General features: G+C 42.8%; 1 protein-coding gene across 1 annotated transcript in view; it reads right to left on the bottom strand.

Annotated features, from left to right (window-relative positions):
• Positions 1-19702, bottom strand: part of Snd1 (staphylococcal nuclease and tudor domain containing 1) — a 404539-nt gene that overhangs the window by 360883 nt on the left and 23954 nt on the right. The window contains exons 2-4 of the mRNA XM_021164222.2: positions 11728-11877; positions 4501-4621; positions 917-995 (exon numbers count right to left, since the gene is read on the bottom strand). Coding sequence (XP_021019881.1) covers positions 917-995; positions 4501-4621; positions 11728-11877 — 350 coding nt within the window. The remainder of the gene's footprint in view (positions 1-916; positions 996-4500; positions 4622-11727; positions 11878-19702) is intronic.

The following is a 19702-nucleotide window of genomic DNA, read 5'->3' as shown; positions in this document are numbered from 1 at the left end:
ATTTATTCAAAGCTTTTCTTCAGCTACTGCAGTTATAATATACCAAGGACTTAATGGTTTAAACAGCATGTTTATAGCCTCCAAATTACTGATGGAGAATATCACTTTTCAGAGACTAAAGTGTTAATTAAAGTCAGCTGCAATTCACCCTACTGAGAATAATAGTGAACTTGAACATGATTATGCACTAGAAGCCTAACATGTATGTCTTCTAACAAGTTCACACTACCATTGGCTAGACAAATATATTTTATCTATTAATGAAATATCTACAGATTCAAGAGCACAGGCTTAGAAAAGAAAGGTTTTACTGATCTTCAAATCCAAGAAATTGTAGCTCTGTCAATTAAACAGATTCAAAGCAGAATCTTTCCTTCTCTCCTTTTTTCACTGCAGTTTTCCTTACACCTGACTCGACGTCAGACCTTATCAGCATCACATCTTTTCGTTGTCTGTCTCCCATTAAAATGCTAGCCCAGCCTAAGTCTACTTACTGCTAAATTCTCTGAATGGAATAGTGACTGATACACAGTTGAGGCTAAATAAATATTTGGGTTGGCTGGCTTGGAAATAGTCTGGAATTGCATACCTATGGCCTAAAACCCAATAATTCATGAATGAATACAAACAAATGAATGAATGAATGAATGGATGAATGAATGAATAAGTAAATAAATGGCTGCCTAGTCTGCAGGTCTGTTTTAAAGGGGATACATAAGTCAAATACCATTGAGAAATGTTAAGTGATCTCCTGACTCAAAACAATCCATGAGCAACATCTTGGAAGAAACTAAAGCGCCTGAACTGAAGTTATGCATTTTGTAAGAGAGAACAGAAATAACAGGAAACAAAATAGCTTATTGGGTTCCCAACCTCTTGGTGCCTCAAGAGAAGTCGTAAAGTGCTGCATGCTTACTTGTTGGCTCTCATGCCTTCTCTCCGGGTGGCCAAGCCTTCTGCAACTAGCGACTCTGCAATGTTTTCCCCGTTAGTATCTGAGGGAGAAAATTAACCACATTAGTATCTGAGGAAGGAAATGAACCACAGGAGCCAAACCTGCCTCTGCCAGCAACAGCACCGAGGAAGGACCATTTTATCCTCACTTTTCAGGATTGGGATGCTGTGGCAGAGATGCAGCACTGAGATTCTCAGGAAACTCCCAAAACATCCAGTCTCCAGGATAGTCTTTCTTCCCAGGACTCTGTTTTTAATTTTTCTAGAGATTCCTGTGCCAAAAGCAATCTTGAGAACTACCTACGGGAGACTGACATGCATGGCAGGTAGCTCCTCAGAGTGATGACACCCTATTACTGAACAAAAACTCAGTTTCATGGCAGCTTGTAAAAGTTCTCTCAGAATCCTGTCTTACCCTCAAAAGCAGGGCTTGCACTTGCCCCACGGGTTCTTGTGAGAATGAAGTAATGCATATCACCAACACAGTGCCAAGGCAGGAATTAGGAAGCTGCGGATAAACTCACTCAGTGCACCCATCACACAGACACCAGAAAGTCCAATACCTCTCCATGTCACATTCTAGACTCCAAAGGACACCAAGACTTAAGACTAAGAGGACACCCAGCTTAAGGCTGACTAAGAGGACAGTGTCTAGGTTTTTTCCACAGAGCAGCCAACAGAACAAGCAAGAAAAGGATGATAAACATAAAACTTAACCTGATTAAGGTTCCTCCTGAGTACCTGAAACATTAATTGCATATCCATACTACTGAAAAGGCTTTTAGTATTGATATGGCTCTTAAATCTTTGTCAGCTAAAACAATAAAGGAAGACATCTTTGCAGTTATCACTGCATAAAAATCTTGAATATGGCAGAGAGCAAGCTCCCAGATAGACTATAACGGAGTGGTCTGGTTGACAGGTAACATTAGCATAGAATTTTATTCTGGAAGAGCTTACCTGGCACATTAACTCCATCCTTACTTCCTCAAGCACTAACAAGCCCATGTGCATACATACACACACATGCACACACCTCTAATGCCTCGCCACCAGAACACTCAATTTTCAACAAAGGCAAACTGCATATTTCTTTCTCTCCCAAGAAATGTTTAGGGCAAGGTTTATACAAAGGACTCTCATGTTCTGCAGCTAAGCACTCGGTCCTTTGCCCTGAGGCTCCTGTTGAATTCAAACATAGACTTCATTAATATTAGTAAATACTATAATGGTTCCCTCAAAAAATAAGACTTCTAGGGTGGAAAGTCAAGCCAAAAGATGCCACAATGAGGACAAGTTGAGTACTGAGATGCAAAAAAGTCAGAAGAGAGAAAAGAATGAAGCCCAGGCCCACTATCAACAAAACTCTCACAAAGTGTTACAGAGCACCCTGAAATGCTGAACCGTTTAGGAAGTAAGTTCTCAAAGGGGGTGGTAGTTAATATTCATCGACAACTGGTGATTCGACCAGATGTGGAATCACCCAGGAGCCACAACTCCAGGTGTGGTTTTGAAGGAGTTTCCAGAGAGGTGTGAGAAGAGAATGTCTACCGAGGCTGTGGGTGGCTCTGTCAGGTGGAGGAGTCCCTGTCTACATAAAAAGGAAAAGAAGAAAGTAAGCTGAGTGTCAGCATTCACTCTTCTCTTCTTCATGACTAGAGATGAAACGTGGCCAGGCATTTCATGGCCCTGTTGCCAAGTCTTCCCCAGCTATGATGGAATGTATATCCTTACACTGTCAAATCAAAGCAAACATTCCCTTCCTTGATCCACTTTCTTCAGGAAAACTAACAGAATATTTCTCATGAAAGGAGAAAAATACATTCCCTTAGACTGAAGCTTCAAAGGAAGCAACAAAATGTGATAGACAGAAAGCAAAGAAAGGTAAACATATCTATCTATAAGCCTAGGATCTCAATCACACATATTTATCAAATTATGAATAAGAGAGTCACAACTTGATAACATTATGGACCTGGTAGATAATTATCTTCAAAAGTCAGAGGAGCAGCCTTAGTGGCATACACCTGAAATCCCAGCATTCAGAAGGCAGAGGCTCTGAGTTCCGAGACAGCCTAGTCTATATAGCAAGTTCCAGTGCTACAAAGTCAAGAGACATATCTTTCTATAGTAAGTTGTGGGCTAACCACAAGTTCTACTCTCCTATCCTCCATATGTGCAAGGGAACTGGACAAGATGGCTCCACTCTCATTCTCAATTCACTTTTCTAGAACTTGTACAGCTCAGCCTTAATGGGATGTTATTTTTTTAATGCTGGCCTAGCGTCAACACTGACTACTCAAACAGATAACCTAAGTTGTTATGGTATTAGGAAGACTTCTAATTAACTCACCACAGAAAGCTTAATAAAGAGCAAAATCTGCTCTACAACTATCCACGTATGCCTAGCTCTTACCTAGAAAACGAAGTCTTTCATTGTCCCACTGCCCACTCAAAACACTATTCTCAAGATTTACACTCTCTGAATCCAATCCAAAGACCATAACTTCTAATAGCCTATGAATCATTTGGCCTAACTAAACAATAAGTGTTTATGTGCGCATACACAGGAGTGTGCTCACACAAAGTTAATGATGATATATACCATGTTAGTTTTTTTAAGAAAGATTTATTTATTTCATTTATATGAGTACACTGTAGGTGTCTTCAGACACACCAGAAGAGGGCATCGGATCCCATTACAGATGGCTGTAAGCCAACATGTGGTTGCTGGGAATTGAACTCAGGACCTCTGGAAGAGGAAGCAGTCAGTGCTCTTAACCGCTGAACCATCTCTCTAGCCCCCTCTGCTTTACATGTTTTAAACTATCTCTCAAAAGCTTACAAATGACCGGGTGGTGGTGGCACACGCCTTTAATCCCAGCACTTGAGAGGCAGAGGCCAGCCTAGTCTACAAAGTGGGTTCCAGGGCAGCCAGGGCTACACAGAGAAACCCTGTCTCGAAAAAAACCAAAAACAAACAAACAAAAAAACAAACAAACAAACAAACAAAAAACACAAAAAAGCTTACAAATGAAGAAACTAGGGCCTATAGAGGCAAAAGGTAAAAAGATACAGAATAGGAAAGTCAGAATTCTAACCTCATCTATCCAATTCCAACACCAGTTTTCATTCTATTTTATTTTAAACCATGAGACAGATTTTAAAAATAACATCTGTCCCCAAACAGATCTTTTGCTAAAGAGTCCCTAGAAAGAGGAAAAAAGCCATAGATAGAAGAATGCAGAAAGAAATAGATATATGAAATCTATAGGAATTCAATTAGCACTCTGACCCCAGAACAAGGAGCTGGTGAGTGGCCTCTATGGGAAGAAGAATGCTGCAGTAAACCACAGGCCCTACAAGCAAGCCGAGAAAGCACAGTGGTGAACAAGGACCAGGGCTGCTAGCGGTGTGCACGAACATAGCAACAGTTCCCACACCAACTGTCCTAGAGCTATGGCCATGGAGGCCCATACTGGCCTTTTGCCTCAATAAAAACTGATCCTTGGATGAACTAACAAGTCCATTCCTCTTGCTGCTCACCTTTTCCAAGGTAGATCATCCCATATTCTCGTCCTTGGGGAGTCTTGTTTTCTATCGTGAAACAGACTTCCTTCCCAATCAGCTTCTTGCGAAGGAACTCTCGAGCAGGAAATGCCCAGGGCTGAAAGACAAAACAGAACAAGTGTTACTGAAAAACTGCCTACTCCAGACCCTAGCCAGCATCAAAGCAACTTCATGTCTTCAATAAAAACATTTAGACACCTACCTCAATCTCACTAGGCCAAAGACATAAAAGAACAACAACAACAACAACAAAAAAACACAACAAACTGCACACTGAGGGCCTCCTAAAAAAGGTCTAGCCGTTGGATTAAGTAGCACAGGCCCTAACCCAGGCCTTGGCGCTTCCCAGACACCAGCAGTAGCACTCTCCTCCACACTCTTGCTCAGTTATGGCTTACTTTTGTACAATATTTGCCAACGTTTTTATAGCACTTAGCACGTGCCAGCCAGTGCTCTGACTACTTTCCATAGATCATTCCAGTCCCTGGAATGGGAAGTGCGTCCAGGAACCACCTAGCAGTGGAGCATCATAAATAGCTTCTACAGCATCTGCTCGTCTCCTTCCAGTTTACAAGGCCCTTATTTTCCCTAATGCCAGTTCAAGGCAGAGCTGGCGCGGGGACAAGCTTTTAGTGCTGGGACTATCTGAGAGTGAATCTCTGCCCTGGCAGGAGCCTTGTTATGTCATTTCCATCACCATTTCAAGGACAGCAATAAAGTTTACAGAACAGTCCCCAAAATGTTTCCTCTTCTACCTCTACTCTGATCTGAAACCTGGAATTTGGCCAGTGATATGGCTTAGCAGGTAAAAGCTCTTGCTGCATAAACCTGACAACCTGAATTTAATCCCCACCTCCATCTTGCAAAGCGAGGACAGATGTCTGAAAGCAGTCCTCTGGCCTCTGCATGCATACTCTTTGTTTTTGTTTTTTTGTTTTTGGGGTTTTTTTTGTGTGTGGTTTTTCGAGACAGGGTTTCTCTGTAGCTCTGGCTGTCCTGGAACTCACTTTGTAGACCAGGCTGGCCTCGAACTCAGAAATCCGCCTGCCTCTGCCTCCCAAGTGCTGGAACTAAAGGTGTGTGCCACAACACCCGGCGCATGCATACTCTTAAAACACACACACACAATACTATTACTACTAATAATAAACTTGGAAAAATGTCAACTATTTAAAACCTTGGGGAGACAGCAGTGACAGCTCTTGAACTCTTGATAAGGAGCACCTTATGAATGCCATGATGGTTCTCATGTTCACTCATTCAGGAAAGACACAAGGGGGTGGTGCAGCACACATCTCATAATAGGAAATAGAGCCTCCTCATGAACAAGATAATGCACAGAGATATGCACAGAGGGATGGTCTTATCCACCTCATCACAGCTAGGATGGTTCAGGTCTGTGCAACCCACACCCTATATGTAGCTAACAATGGCTATAAATGTTGCCCAGTGTAGAACAGTAAACTCATGAGACTCAGATATTTTTCATGTGTATGTGACTTTTACCCAACTACATTGTTCTCAAGTGTTTACTTTGTAGATGACATTGTGTCACAATGTCAAAAGGTTAAGCACGTCTATACAGCGAAAAGGAGCATCTTCCTCCTCATCTGACACTCGGGGCTCCCTAAGAGTCCCACTTTCCTTAGGTCAGAAACGGGAAGGGACCCAAGGGGCACAACAGCATCCCACAGACTAAACGTTGATGTACAAAAGGGAGCTTCTCTCTTTACAATTCCAATCTTCACGCTCTGCCTGCTGTCATCCCTTCGAGTCACAATTCAGGATACACATAATAAAATACAGTCTGTCCGTTAGTGGCCTGAAAAAGAAGGCTCGAATAACCTTTTCTATCCAGGACACTTTTTTCACTAGGTCATTCAATAAACTTATTGAAATTTTGAAAAAATAAATATAACTTTTTAGAAACTAGCAGCCAGTGAAAGATGCAAGTCACAAAAGTGCTGTTATTTAAACCCAATGGTGGGCAGCTCTTGGAAGAACTTGGCTCAGGCAAGAAACCCAAACCAACCTCCTCTTGACCATCCATCCTGCTCTTCTCTCCTCAAAGCGCCAACAAGCAAAGAGACACATGACAGCAACAGAGTTCACCATATCACTACCTCTCATTCTTAGCATCACCTCACTTCCTCAAAGTGGAATCTGATATATGATTCCAATTGTAAACTTCACAACAGAAAATGGTTCTGAACCAACAGTACTGAGCCTCCTGTATTTTTACAATTACAGTGGAAAAACTTCCTAAAACTGTACAGAGCTACAGCTGTGTTCACAACACACTACTAAGCAGCACCTTGCTGTGCAGACCCCGGTAACACAGTGCCCCTTAATGCCCAAGAGCTCAGCAAGTGCTCCACAGGGAAGCACACTCATCCCAGGTGACAACACTCACAAGGGAATCTAGCTCTAACCCCTGGGAAATCCCCCAGGTTCTATGCACCACAAAGAAGCTCTCTAAAAGCTTTTAAGGCTTGCTAAAGGAGCACACACTCTTTCCCACGTTTTACAGCTCATCTGTCACTAGCTGGTCAGGCAAAAGAAAATTACACTGGAGATCTTGAAATGAAATATACCTGATCTTATGGGGCGGGGGGAGCGACTACATTCTTCTTTTCCAAAATCAGGCCTTCTATAAGTTTTGTTCTATTCAAAACTGGGCGATTTGTTGCCGAACAAGCTACTAGCAACAACAAACAGAGAGAAAACTCAAGAGCTACACAGGCTAGAGTCTGACTGCCACTCCTTACAAGGGCAAGAGAACACTCTGGGAAAGTAAGGCCTGTGTCCATCCACACAGGATAGCCAGGAAGATGGTCTGACCCAGTACAGCTGCTGGAACCATAAGAGGCAAATACAAGGAAACTTTGCTCCAAGCACTGGTCAAATGTCACAACAGGCTAGGAGGAAGAACACTCATAGGACATTCCAGAGTTCCATATAAGAAACAAGTGCCCTTGAGTAGTTGAGATTTGAACAACCTCTTCTCTTTAGGGTACCCAATAGCAGATAGGGAACAGCCTGCTTTCAGTCATTATGTCTGAAATCATAAAATAGGACTTTTAATTCTAGTCTTTTTTAGATCAGACTCCTAAAACTACTGAGACAAGATTGATCCCAGAACAATGTTCCTGGACAGCTAGAGACTTTGGTACCCAGCCCATGCTCAGGGCCTTGTCTCCCCCTCTCCTCTCATCATCCCACTGTAGCACCTGGATACCTGCTCCACCACTGCTCCCTACCAACTCACCCCTCGAAAGCCACAGTCAGAGTGGGACTGTGACATTCATTTCTGAGTTTCTCCTGAAACCAGCACAGAACTTCAGACACAACAGGCTCAATCACTCTGTGGGAAATAAATCTATAACCAACACAGTGTCTGTCCATCAATGCAGTATCTAGGCTGCCTGGAGTAGCTAGGCAACGCTAGGGATTAGCCTGGCACACAGGGCAGTGACGGCTGGGGACACACAGGGGCCCTGCTTTCATTTCCACAGGACTTAGCACTAAAAGAAGACACCAGGAGAGAAGGAAAAGAATAATCAATCATATGAATGATATTTGGGGCCATGACATAAAGAAAAGCAAATGAATAATGACATTCTTGATTTTTCTTGACTCTTCTAGATTCTTCTTTCTTGACGAAAAAAAAAAAAAGTGGACAACGTTCTCAAAGGAAAACCTGGAAAGCTAGTGCCTCAATGTGCAATGCACCAATCCCCAAAGAGCCACTGGGTTTCCTCCCTCATCTGCTCAAGTGGATATCCACTGTATACCTGCTTTGAGTCGGGTGCTGAGCTGACACAAGGACACAGAGATAAGAGAAATGGTGCCCCTTTTGAAGAGTTCACAATCCAGTAGACACAAACAACTGAAATAAACTGCTATGAATACTCTAATGGCACAAAGATGGGACTAGGGAAGGAGGTGTCAGGGGTTGTGTCCAGTGGGTGGTCACCAGGTCACACTGGTAGGGCAGCACTCCTGATGGGGAAAGCAAAATGAGCTGAGAGCAAAGGCAGAGGCGAATCTACTGGCCTGTGAGAAAGACTCAGTGCTGTATCACCAGTGGGCCCATGACTACAGAGGTGCTTCAAGCCCTGTGATAGATGATCCAATACCAAACAGTCTGCCCTAAACACATATACATATAGGAGCAACATTAAATCAATTCAGCAGGCTATATTTGTAAGTGGTGTGTGTGTGTGTGTGTGTGTGTGTGTGTGACAATAATAACTAAAGAATAAAAGACCAGGAATTTGAGGAGTTGGGGGTATGGAGTAAAAATGAGATGTTGCGAGTATTTGTATACGAAAGCCTCAAACGATAATAAAGTAGTAAAATAAGTTTCCTTTATAATTAGGAAGAGAATAGAAGCCACAGCACAATGGACTTATGGTCTAGGTTCCGGCAGTTTGTCACAATAATAAGAAGCACTAAAGTGTCTAAGAATATGTAAATTATGTTCCAAAAAAATCTAGGGGTACGATGGCACACACCTTTAATCCCAGAACTCAGCAGAGGCAGTGAGGCCAACCGGGTCTACATAGGGAGTTCTGAGCCAGCTACAGTTACAGAATGGGACCCTGTCCAGAGGGAGGAGAATAGAGATCGGAAAACCCTGGAGGAAGTATGAGAGAAAAGAAGAAATCGGAGCATATGGTCTCAATGCGGCCAGCACTGCAGAAGAGTTACCAGGGGTCTGAGAGAAACTGACTCCATCTCAAGAAATACTTAAGAAGTAATAGATGGAGCCTGATGCCACCAAACTGCTCCAGAGAAAGTAAAGCACAAAACTGCAAACTTATATACAAGGAGTGCCAGGCACCTCACGAGTCCCTGGACACAGTGACAACAGCTCAGAGAAGCACAACAGCCACAGATGCTCATCCGCAGAAAGGAAAGCAAAACAGAGTCTTCTTTCTTAGAGGCTACACTGCTTCTTCACTCTGAGGGAAGAGCTTGATGACCTCTAAAAGAGGCAGCTCATTACTTCTCAGGAGCAATCAAGTTGTTCCACGGCACACAGCCAAAGGAAAAGAAACGCTTCGAGTGGTGGTTTACCCATCTGATGTGTCCTCAGTGTCTGAAGAGTGCTGAAATAGGTTTAATCTTCAGTGCTTGATCTAGCAGAGTAGTGACTACCAAACATTTATTAAGTACTCTGTAAAGCGCTAAGCACTCCATGTTTCCTTATTTAATCCTCATTGAGCAATCCAGAGGTAGATATAGACACTACATTAGTCTCAACACTTGTAGTTAGTGATGGAGGACCAATGAGAAAGAACTGATTTTAATTTATTTAGTCATTATCTCTAAAATCTAACCAACTACTGCTGATAGAATAATTATGGGTGATTTTTCTCCATCTTCATTATCTATAATGCTGTTTCACTATTGCCTTATTTTAAAAAAAATACTATTAAAGATGAAAAGAACTAAATGCTTTCCTTAAATAAAAGCTGTTAAGCTCTTGCTTTTTCTTCATTTCCTTGAAAGGGAAAAGCAGAGACCAGCCAATTACTAATCCATCCAAAGATACCAAACTGGAGCAGAAAACTAATAATTAGGAGCCCAGAAATCCTGTTTCTGACCAGCGATGCACACACAGCTAAAGGAGAAGCAAGCACCAACATTTCCAAGTGTAGAGACCAAGAAGCCTAAACTGCACTAACTGGGATGGACACAGGCAGTGGAAACTCACATGTTTCGAAGCCACACAGCAGGTATTAAAAGCTGGGGTGTAGGAGGTAGAGAGGAGGTGATGAGAGAGGCTCAGACATAGCCTCTCAGAGAATAACACAAGGATAAGCTACAAGCTGCCTAGAAACTGATTTAGAGCTAAGAAACTGTTTAGAGCTAAGGAGAAGGCTTAGCTGCTAAAGGTGCTTGCCACTAAGCCTGAATCATGAGTCCACATGGTAGGAGAGAATTGACTCCCAGACTGTCCTCTTAACTTCACACATGAACCAATGCATACATAGTACACAAGCACACACACAGCACATGCATGCATGCACACACATACACACAAATGTCTAATAAAAATAGTAATAAAAACTCATGTTAAAAACCAAAACCCTCATGTTTAGAGCTGGGCCGTGGAGTGTTTGCCTACCACACATGAAACCCTGGGTTCAATCACAGCACCATATAAAGCAGGCTTGATGGCAACATTCCTATAATTCCAAATTCCAAAACTCAGGAGGCAGAGGCAGGAGGATCAGAAATTGAAAGTCAGCCCATCTCTGTTATACAAGTATGAAGCTTGGGCTACATGAGCCCTTATCACTAAAAAAAGATAGGGGTTCAGGAGTGGAGAGGAGAGAGCTAGATATTGCTCGGTAGTAGACTGCTTGCTTGCCTGGCATGTATGAGACCCTGCATTCAAGTCCCAGTAGCACACCAAAATAAAAACAAAACAAAACCCACCTCCTATTTACATAAAACTTTAGTTTCATCAATTCAGCTATCTTAGGGGATACAGGCATCTCTAACAAAAGGCTAGCACTAGCACTGACAGAAGGCTATCGCTTATGAAAACGTTTCACTGATGTGACTTCAAAGATATTCCTCAAGACCCCAAGAGTGAGTGAAGCCTACACAAAAGGACTAGGGAGAGCCCGGAGATTGTGACTGCAATTAACTACTATGTGAGTCTTTTCAAGAGCTGATTCAGAGAGCTGACTCTGAGAGTGGCCAATCATGAGAGAGAGAGAGTCAACTGTGAACTAAGCTTCTGGGCATGTCTGTGAGGGGCTGTCTTGATTTGATTCACTGAAATAGGGACTGCCCCACTGTACCAGGCACCATTCCCTGGGCCAACAGCCTACAGTATGTAGGAGCAGGAAGTGAACTGAATACAAGCATCCATCACATTCTGCCGCCTGGTTATTCTGATGTGACCAGATGCCTTTACTTCCTCACCATGGTGGGCTGTGACCTTGAGTTCTGAGTTGAGTAAATTCTTTCTTCTTGTGAGTTATTCAAAGAAAACTGAAAAGAAACTCATACAGGCAGTGTATATATAATGACATGTAATAAGCTACCCAAGATAGACTCAATCATCATGACAAATTACTCACCATGAACGGGGAAAAGAGCACATTAAAATTTCTTCATCAACGAGGAGAGCAGGCTGTCAACTAGGTCCACAGCCATAGAAAGCTCTGGAGAATCACTTACCTCATCCGGGGTGTCCTTCCCATCTGGTTGTGTGGCAGCTGCCCGACGGGCGAGGTTTCCAGCTCGAATGTTGCTGAGGTTGATCTGCCTCTCAGGAGGAGGGCCGCCCCGGGGCTGCCCTCGGACAATGATGGCGCACCCAGAGAGGACCTACACACACACATGGGTAATTAAAAAGAGAGAGAGAAAGAGAGAAAAAGAATTAGTGGCCTGGAGATAGTATCTCTATGAGGTGACTCACACGCTGATGAATCCCCAACATCTAGAACAGTACTCTGCAAATCAGAGGCCCTCAAATATCTGTGTAATGATGAATTGGTCAGAATTAACTTGAGTTTTATAAGAGAAATACCTACAAAGAGCCTTGGGCCAGATTCAAAAAGGATGGACTCCAAAATATAAGTAGGAATTAAACAAAAAACAGAAAAAAGACATGAGACAAAGAGGTTAATAATCCTTGTAATTTTATCCCAGCATGCACCAACACTGTTCTTTTCAATTCTTAACAAGTTAATATCTCCACATTTCCCATTCTGGAATGAGGCAAACTATGAACATTTAAAGAAAGGGACTTCTACATAATCAGGGCTAGGGGCAGGGGCCACAAAAGCGTGTACAACCATCAAATGAGAAATCCACAACCACTGTCCTCTAAAAGCCCATATCCTAAACACTTAAGACCCTTCTCTCCAGTCCTGGCAAAGCAGTCAGAACAGAACCTATTTACAACTGTGAAAAGGGCTCTGAAGTTCAGAGGTATTAATGTCTCAATATGTGAAGGGCCATAAAAGGAAAGATTTTGAGAAGAGGCAAAGAGGCATGCTGTAAAAATGCAAGCTACTCACACTGCCTCTGCTTTGTGAGGCCACTCTCACAGAGAGGTAGGCTCACTCACCCTGAAGGGTTCTCAACTCAAACAACAAACAAACAACAGCCACTGAAAGGTTAGTGTGAAAGGCTGCAGGGTTCTGTCACTGGAGACCACCACTCACCCTAGATCCTTGTGAGGGAAGCTCACTCTGAAGGATAAAGGGAGGATGTTTCCACACACCCAATAGCATTCTCCATCTTAACTAATGCTTTCAATTGTGAAAAAGTATCAGGAGTCAGAAAATAAGAGTAAAATAACTGTGAGGCCAATAGCTAGCACACTGCCACTATCCAATGGCTAGCACACTGCCAGAAGTACAGGTCCACAAAGTGGCAGTTGGAATGGCAATGCCAGCTATAGGCCCATAGGGAGTGGCACTATTAGGTGTGGCCTTGTTGGAAGAAGAGTGTCACTGGGGGTGGGCTTTGAGGTTTCATTCAAAAGCTCAAGCCCAGTGTCACTCTCTCTTCCAGCTGCCTGCTGATCCAATGTAGACCTCTCAGCTCCTCCAGCACCATGTCTGCCTGTGCACCATGCTTCCCTCCATGATAATGGACTAAAACTCTGAACTGTAAGCTGGGTCCAATTATGTTTTCCTTTATAAACACTGCTGTGGTCACAGTGTCTCTTCACAGCAATAGAAACCCTAACTAAGAGTGCCTCCATGTCCTTTCCACCCAGTCTTCTACTGGCCACCACCACTCTGGCTGAGAGTCACTCCCTTGCTCTTCTGCACACTTGCATTCTATTCAGTGTCTTTAAGCAACAGAACTTCATATTGTCTATTTTTGAGCTCTACTAGTTGAGTCTTCTATACAATGTCTTATTTCTTTAATTCTTTTTAGTACAATGCACCCATGCTGGTGTGAAATTCAATTCATTTTCATGACTATGGTATTTCACTTTATGATATTACAATTGATCTAGCCACTCTACCACCTTTTCATGAGAATTCTAAACAATACACAGATACTGATTTTTTTTTTCTTTTTTATTTGAGGGGGCAGGGGGTGTCTGTGTAGCCCTGGCTGTCCTGGATCTCACTCTGTAGACCAGCCTGACCTCAAACTCAAGAGATCTGCCTGCCTCTGCCTCCCAAGTGCTGGGATTAAAGGCGGGCATGTTCCTCCACCACCACCCACCTTATTCTGTTATTTTTTTAATTAGCCTTCCAGTTGATGTCTCCTATACCTTAAGCACATAGACCAAAGTCTAAATCACTCCACTGTGGCCACATCAGAATACACAAGCATAAACTTGTCTTTTCAATCCTGTTTCAAGATATGCTCTTCATTTTACCCTTTCTCACTTTTTAGACTTTACTTTTAATTCATGTGTTTTTGTGTCTGTATATGAATATGTGCATGTATGCGTGCTTGTGTACTGGCATCCACAGAAGCAAGAAAGCATCAATGACTCCGCTAGAGTGGAGATTACCATTATAAGCCACCAGGAATTGATCTTGGGTCCTCTGCAAGAGCAGGAAGCACTCTTAACCACTGAGCCATCATTGTGTAGAGGCCAGAGGTCAACCTGAGCTTCTTTCTTTCTCTATCACTCTCCACTTTATTTTTTGAAGCAGGTTCTCTCACAGAACCTGGAGTTCACTGATTGCACTGGATTCCCTAACCAAGAGCTGTAAGAATCCATCTGCCTGTCTCCACCCCGCCCAGCTCTGGCTCTTTTACATGGGTACCAGGGATCAAACTCAAGCCTCATGCTTGTACAGCACACACTTCATTACTGAGCCACCTACCTCTCCAGCCCTGTCAATCCCCTTAAGACGCTCTCTGTATTCTTTATTACTAAGTATACTAATTGAAGACATGGTCAACCTCCTAGAGGCCGACTCACTGTGGCAGGCACTGCTTTCTTCCTATTCCTCCAGTCAGAAAAGACTGGCATGGATACAGCTTTCTTCTGAAATGGTCTCTCCAGCATTTGCTTTGACACTGAAGGAGAGTAGACAAACACTGTCTTCAGGACACTGTAGAAGAGTGAAACCTCTCTGATAAAAAGACTAGTCTCCCTCCTATTTATAGGATTTGAATTCATTCAAAAGACACTATTCCCTCCTTTGCAGTTATCTACAACTCATTTTCCAAGAACTGATAATTCCCTCCACCTGCCTTGTCAGTTTTTACTGAAGTTCTTCTTCAGTAAAAATATTCTAAACGGCTTTCCTTATTAAAGGTTTTTCTACCCAATAAAACCAAGGTGGATATGCTTAACACATCTATGTAAAACATGGAAAAAAACAAGGAAGGTCTTATAAAGCAGACTGCTACTTCATTCGGCATCAAGCCAGTTTTCATGATAAACATTGGCATTGGGTTTTTCAAAGTTAATTCATTGATTGGTTGATTGATTGGCTTTTCATCAATGCTGAATACCAACGATGTGTGGGACCCTGTTCTAGACAAGCCGCATATTTCAGGGGAGTAAAAGAGACAAAGGTTTCCACTCCTGGCGAGCTGATGCTCAATGAGGAGACAAACAGTAAACAACATATGCAAGGAAAGCAGAGCATTTATCATATTTTTAATTTCAAAAGAATAAAGACTGTGAAGAAACTGTCATGGGTAATTGAACTACCAAAGCTCCACTGACTGATTCATGTTACAAACTTTCATGAATACAGTAATTATCTTTAATTGCTAATTTATAGGGCATAGAAAACAAGTCATATGGTTACCACTTTATCCAATTAAAATAATAATATGACAGATTTTAGAAGAATGGTCTCAGGACTACCTGCTACAGCAGGAAGACTGTGAAGCCAGCTGTCATAATGAGTCAGTTTGACTGAGGTTATGGATTTGACATTTCTCAGCTCTGCCTATACAGGTTGCGGAGAGATGTGGTGGGATTCAAAGGATTTGGCTTCAAGGCACAAGTCAGCCAGCCACAGGGACTGAACTAAAGCACTGAAAAGAAAAACGGGGATTCAAACTGTTCAAATCCACTTACAGGTTTACTGGGAAATTTACCTACAGTGAAAGACTGTACAGAGAGTCACTAAAGTGTTGCCCAGCAACAGAGTGTGGCATTAAATCTTCACCAGACTCTGATAATTTGGTACACTTAACTCTTGAACATCCAGACCACTGCCATCACAAGACAGAAAACTACACACAAAAGTGTACTCTCACCAGTCATATCAGTGTGAGCGAGCGTACAGAAAACTCAAGTATAAATACTGACCAGTATTTTTCCCAACTCAAAAGCAAAATTATCTTGGCATCTTACTGGCTCTGTGGAGAGGACCAGTTTAATGGGCATTTCTGCCACTTAAGATATAAAAGGCATGTGACAAGGGCAAAAATGACAACAGAAGGACCAATATAAAGGAGGACAGGCAACTGAGGAGAAATAAATCAGGGCCTCCACCACATCCACACATTCAACCAATGGGTTTTGAACAAAGATGCCTAGATAACTCAATGCAGAGAGAGTAGAACTTTCAACAAAAAGTGCATCTGAACAGTCACACACAGAAGGGAGACGTCTGATCTCTACCTCAGACTATCAACAAGAGGAACTCAAAAAGCATCAGACATGAAAGGAGAAGTCAAACTTCAAACAGGGAGTAAAGCATGCAGGTAACTCTACGGAACATCCCATTCATGGTCACTTCTTAGCTAGGACACCACACCCACAAAGGCGGCAGGCAGGCAGGCAGGCATTAAGTCACAACTGGAAGCACTGTTTCAATAACCACTTAGCAAGACCATAAATCAAGGCTGCGGATATAGTTCAGCTGCTAGGCCCTAAATTCAAACCCCAGCATTGTAAGTGAAGTGAAGGCAGGAAGGGAATGGGAGAGGAAGAGAGGGAGGGAGAACAGAGTGCGCAATAGTTTTAATGTGTATATCTCAAAACTGTGTAATATCCAGAAACATGTTATGAAACAGAATAAAGACTCTGGAGGCAGACAGCTGTAGTGACCGCAGCCTAAAACCACAGGAAGAGGTGTGGCCAGCAGAGCTGGTGTCACACACCAAGTCATCAGAAACATCAAGTACGTCCCCATGAGTGGGCTGCTCCAAATCAAAGCAACCTTTACTAAACACACACACCACCATCCATAAAATAAAATTGTGTAAAAGCCAGTATCAAATCTAGCCTTCTAACTTTGATCTATAATCAACAGCAAAAACAAATCTGTTCTTATCCTAGCCCAATCTGCAGTATTAATGATATCTGCTATTAATTATGGACTGGCAATAATAACAACAATACACAGACGGCCTAAACCTGTCAAGTAGCTCAGGAAATGGCAAAGGATCACAGATTGCTCTTCTCTATCATCTTCTGTTTTGTAGCTGAGGAAGAGATGAAGCACAGAGAGACGATGGCACCCAGCATACTTCCTAATAAACCCAAATACTGCATATGTGAGAACCGTGAGCCAACACCAGCCACGTGCGGAAGGAAAGAAGGGCTGGTGAGCCCCTGCACAAGGAAGGAACTCATGCAGGGCTGTCTACACAACATGCAGGAGTCAAATCTTTACCACCACTGGGCTCTACTTACTGCCACAGATTCAAGAGATTAAGATCAACAAAAAGACAGACAAACTCAGGAGGGGAAACAAGTATGGAGTAGACCCATGCACAGTAAAGAAACCCATTCCAGTTGTCAAAAACCAACAAAATCTCAGGACAATGGTTGTGTGGCCTCCCAAAGGAAGAAGAAGACTAGATGAAGCCCAGTCACATGGTTCCATCTACAAAACACTCCCACAGCAAAGGCTCAGGGGATGCTGTGAGGGAGGGGTAGAAAGACTGCAAAGCAGGAGGGTCAGGGAGTCTTCTGTGAAGACTATGTCTAGTAACATCAGAAGCTATACTCACCAACATGACCACCCCACAGTGATGTGAGCAAGGAGAACACCAACAAACACGACAACTGCACAGAGAAAAGCTCGGGAGGCCTCAACCCTGCACAAAGAACTACAACCAACTGGGTAAGAGCACATCAACTGGTCATCAGCGCCAGGCATTCCCGAAAGCATACATGTACGTAACATTATATAAATGTGGCAAGTTACATTTAGAAATATATATGTATACACAAATACATGAAATAACAGTTGATGAAAAATGAGGCCATGAGAGCAAGACAGAGTATGTATGGAAGGGGAAAATGTTGAAATTAAAATACAGTCTCAAAAATAAACACAAAAAAAATGAACTCTTGTAGCTTGTGAGTTCTTTTTCCCACATTTTATCCCCTCCCCATCCCCACCCCCAGTTTCAACCCCACGACTAGGTAGGAGAGAAAGGTGAGGGGGGAGAGATCCTTGAATCTATCTTCTTTCCTCTTTGCTTGTGGCTGGTCTTTGCTACTGTGGGTTTCTTTTTCCCACCCTTTACCCTCTGATTTCACACTCTTTATCACTAAATAGAGAAAGGATAGTGGGGAGAGACAGTGATCCCTGAATCTAATATCTTTCCTTTTGTTTATCCTTTGAGGATGACTACTAACAAACCACAACCTATCCCCCTGAATGATCAACAACTACACACCCCACCGCTTGGGGTGCTAGCATTCATATACACTCTGAAAAGTTCCCAGAATTCCAAGCGTCACACACTCACTCACATAGGTTATCTACAGCTGACAAAAACCATGCCTCTGCTACAGCACATGGCAGATCAGTCAGGGGCTGCAGGACCGTCTCAAACAGCCCCATATCCCCACACCTGAAATTAAAACAAAAACATATTCGTATTTCCATGTTTTTTTAAAGAAACCAAAGTTCCATAAAATTGTCACAAGCTCTAGATCTTAAGGATACCATTACAGATAGAATTTTCCCTATTCTATCAAATGCTTGGCGTCAGGTACTCTACCTTAATTAAAGGTACAGAAAAGTACTACAGGACTCTTCAACCCTCTGACCATGAAGAAAAAAGAATTTCCCTAAGTGTTAGAGAAACAAAATACAAAGAAAGCTAAGAGCATCATACCAGAGTATGCAGTAAAGATGAAGAGAAAGATGTTGCGTTGCTGAACAATGACAATATAAAGTCGGCAGTGTATGCCCACAGGACCCACATACACTAAAACTTAATTCTGAAGAGCCAGAACATAGTCTGGCAGTGCTCATAACTCTAACATTTAATATCATGATAGGAAAAAAGAAATCAAACACAAACTATCTGGAAGAATTAAAAAGTCCTCTGGTGAAGAAACATGTTCATTTTGGAGGGAAAAAAATGAATGCTTGGTTGGTTGTTTTGTTTTGTTTTTAACAGTAAATAAAGCACAGAACAGAAGGATTTTTAAGTACTTTATTTAAGTTACACACAAATACCAAAGGCACAATTTGGAAGGAAAAAAAATTAGCCCAGTTGAAACCTTCCAAAAACTTTATAAAGAATGTTGGAAATATTTCAAAGGAAAGGAAAGCCTAGAAGCAAAGCTTTCTTTCTACCCCCAAAAATGGAGATACCAGTTTTCCACCCTGATTCTGGGCAGTTTAAAGGGCAACCGTTTCCACTGCCAAACCACCAATACTAACAATGGGTTTAAAAACAAAAACAAAAAAACCTCACTGATGGGAGGGCACTGCTCATACTTTGTATGGACAAGAGTCTGCATCAAGAAATAAGGCGCCGGGCATGGTGGCGCACGCCTTTAATCCCAGCACTCGGGAGGCAGAGGCAGGTGGATTTCTGAGTTCAAGGCCAACCTGGTCTACAGAGTGAGTTCCAAGACAGCCAGGGCTACACAGAGAAACCCTGTCTCGAAAAAACCGAACCACCCCACCCCAAAAGAAAAGAAAGAAGGCAAAACAGATGGGGGTGGGGGACGGCAGTGGGAATGTGTGTGCTGAGTCCTCACGGGCTGGTTAGAGCCCGGGTGGGCAGGTGGGGCTGACTGCTCACCCAGTGTTGGCTGACACAGGTCACTGAAAGCTGAGGAAGCAAAGGTTGAGAGCAAGCAATTGGTCACATGGGGACTGAGCAAACAAAGGCAGAAGAGCAAAGCCAGGTCTCTGTCTGTCTCTCTGTCTCTCTCTCTCTCTGTCTCTGTCTCTGTCTCTCTCTCTCTCTGTCTCTCTCTCTGTCTCTCTCTCTCTCTCTCTCTCTCTCT

Source organism: Mus caroli, chromosome 6 (genome assembly GCF_900094665.2).
Source record: "Mus caroli chromosome 6, CAROLI_EIJ_v1.1, whole genome shotgun sequence".
Classification (NCBI taxonomy): domain Eukaryota; kingdom Metazoa; phylum Chordata; class Mammalia; order Rodentia; family Muridae; genus Mus; species Mus caroli.
This window is presented reverse-complemented; position numbering and strand designations above follow the sequence as displayed.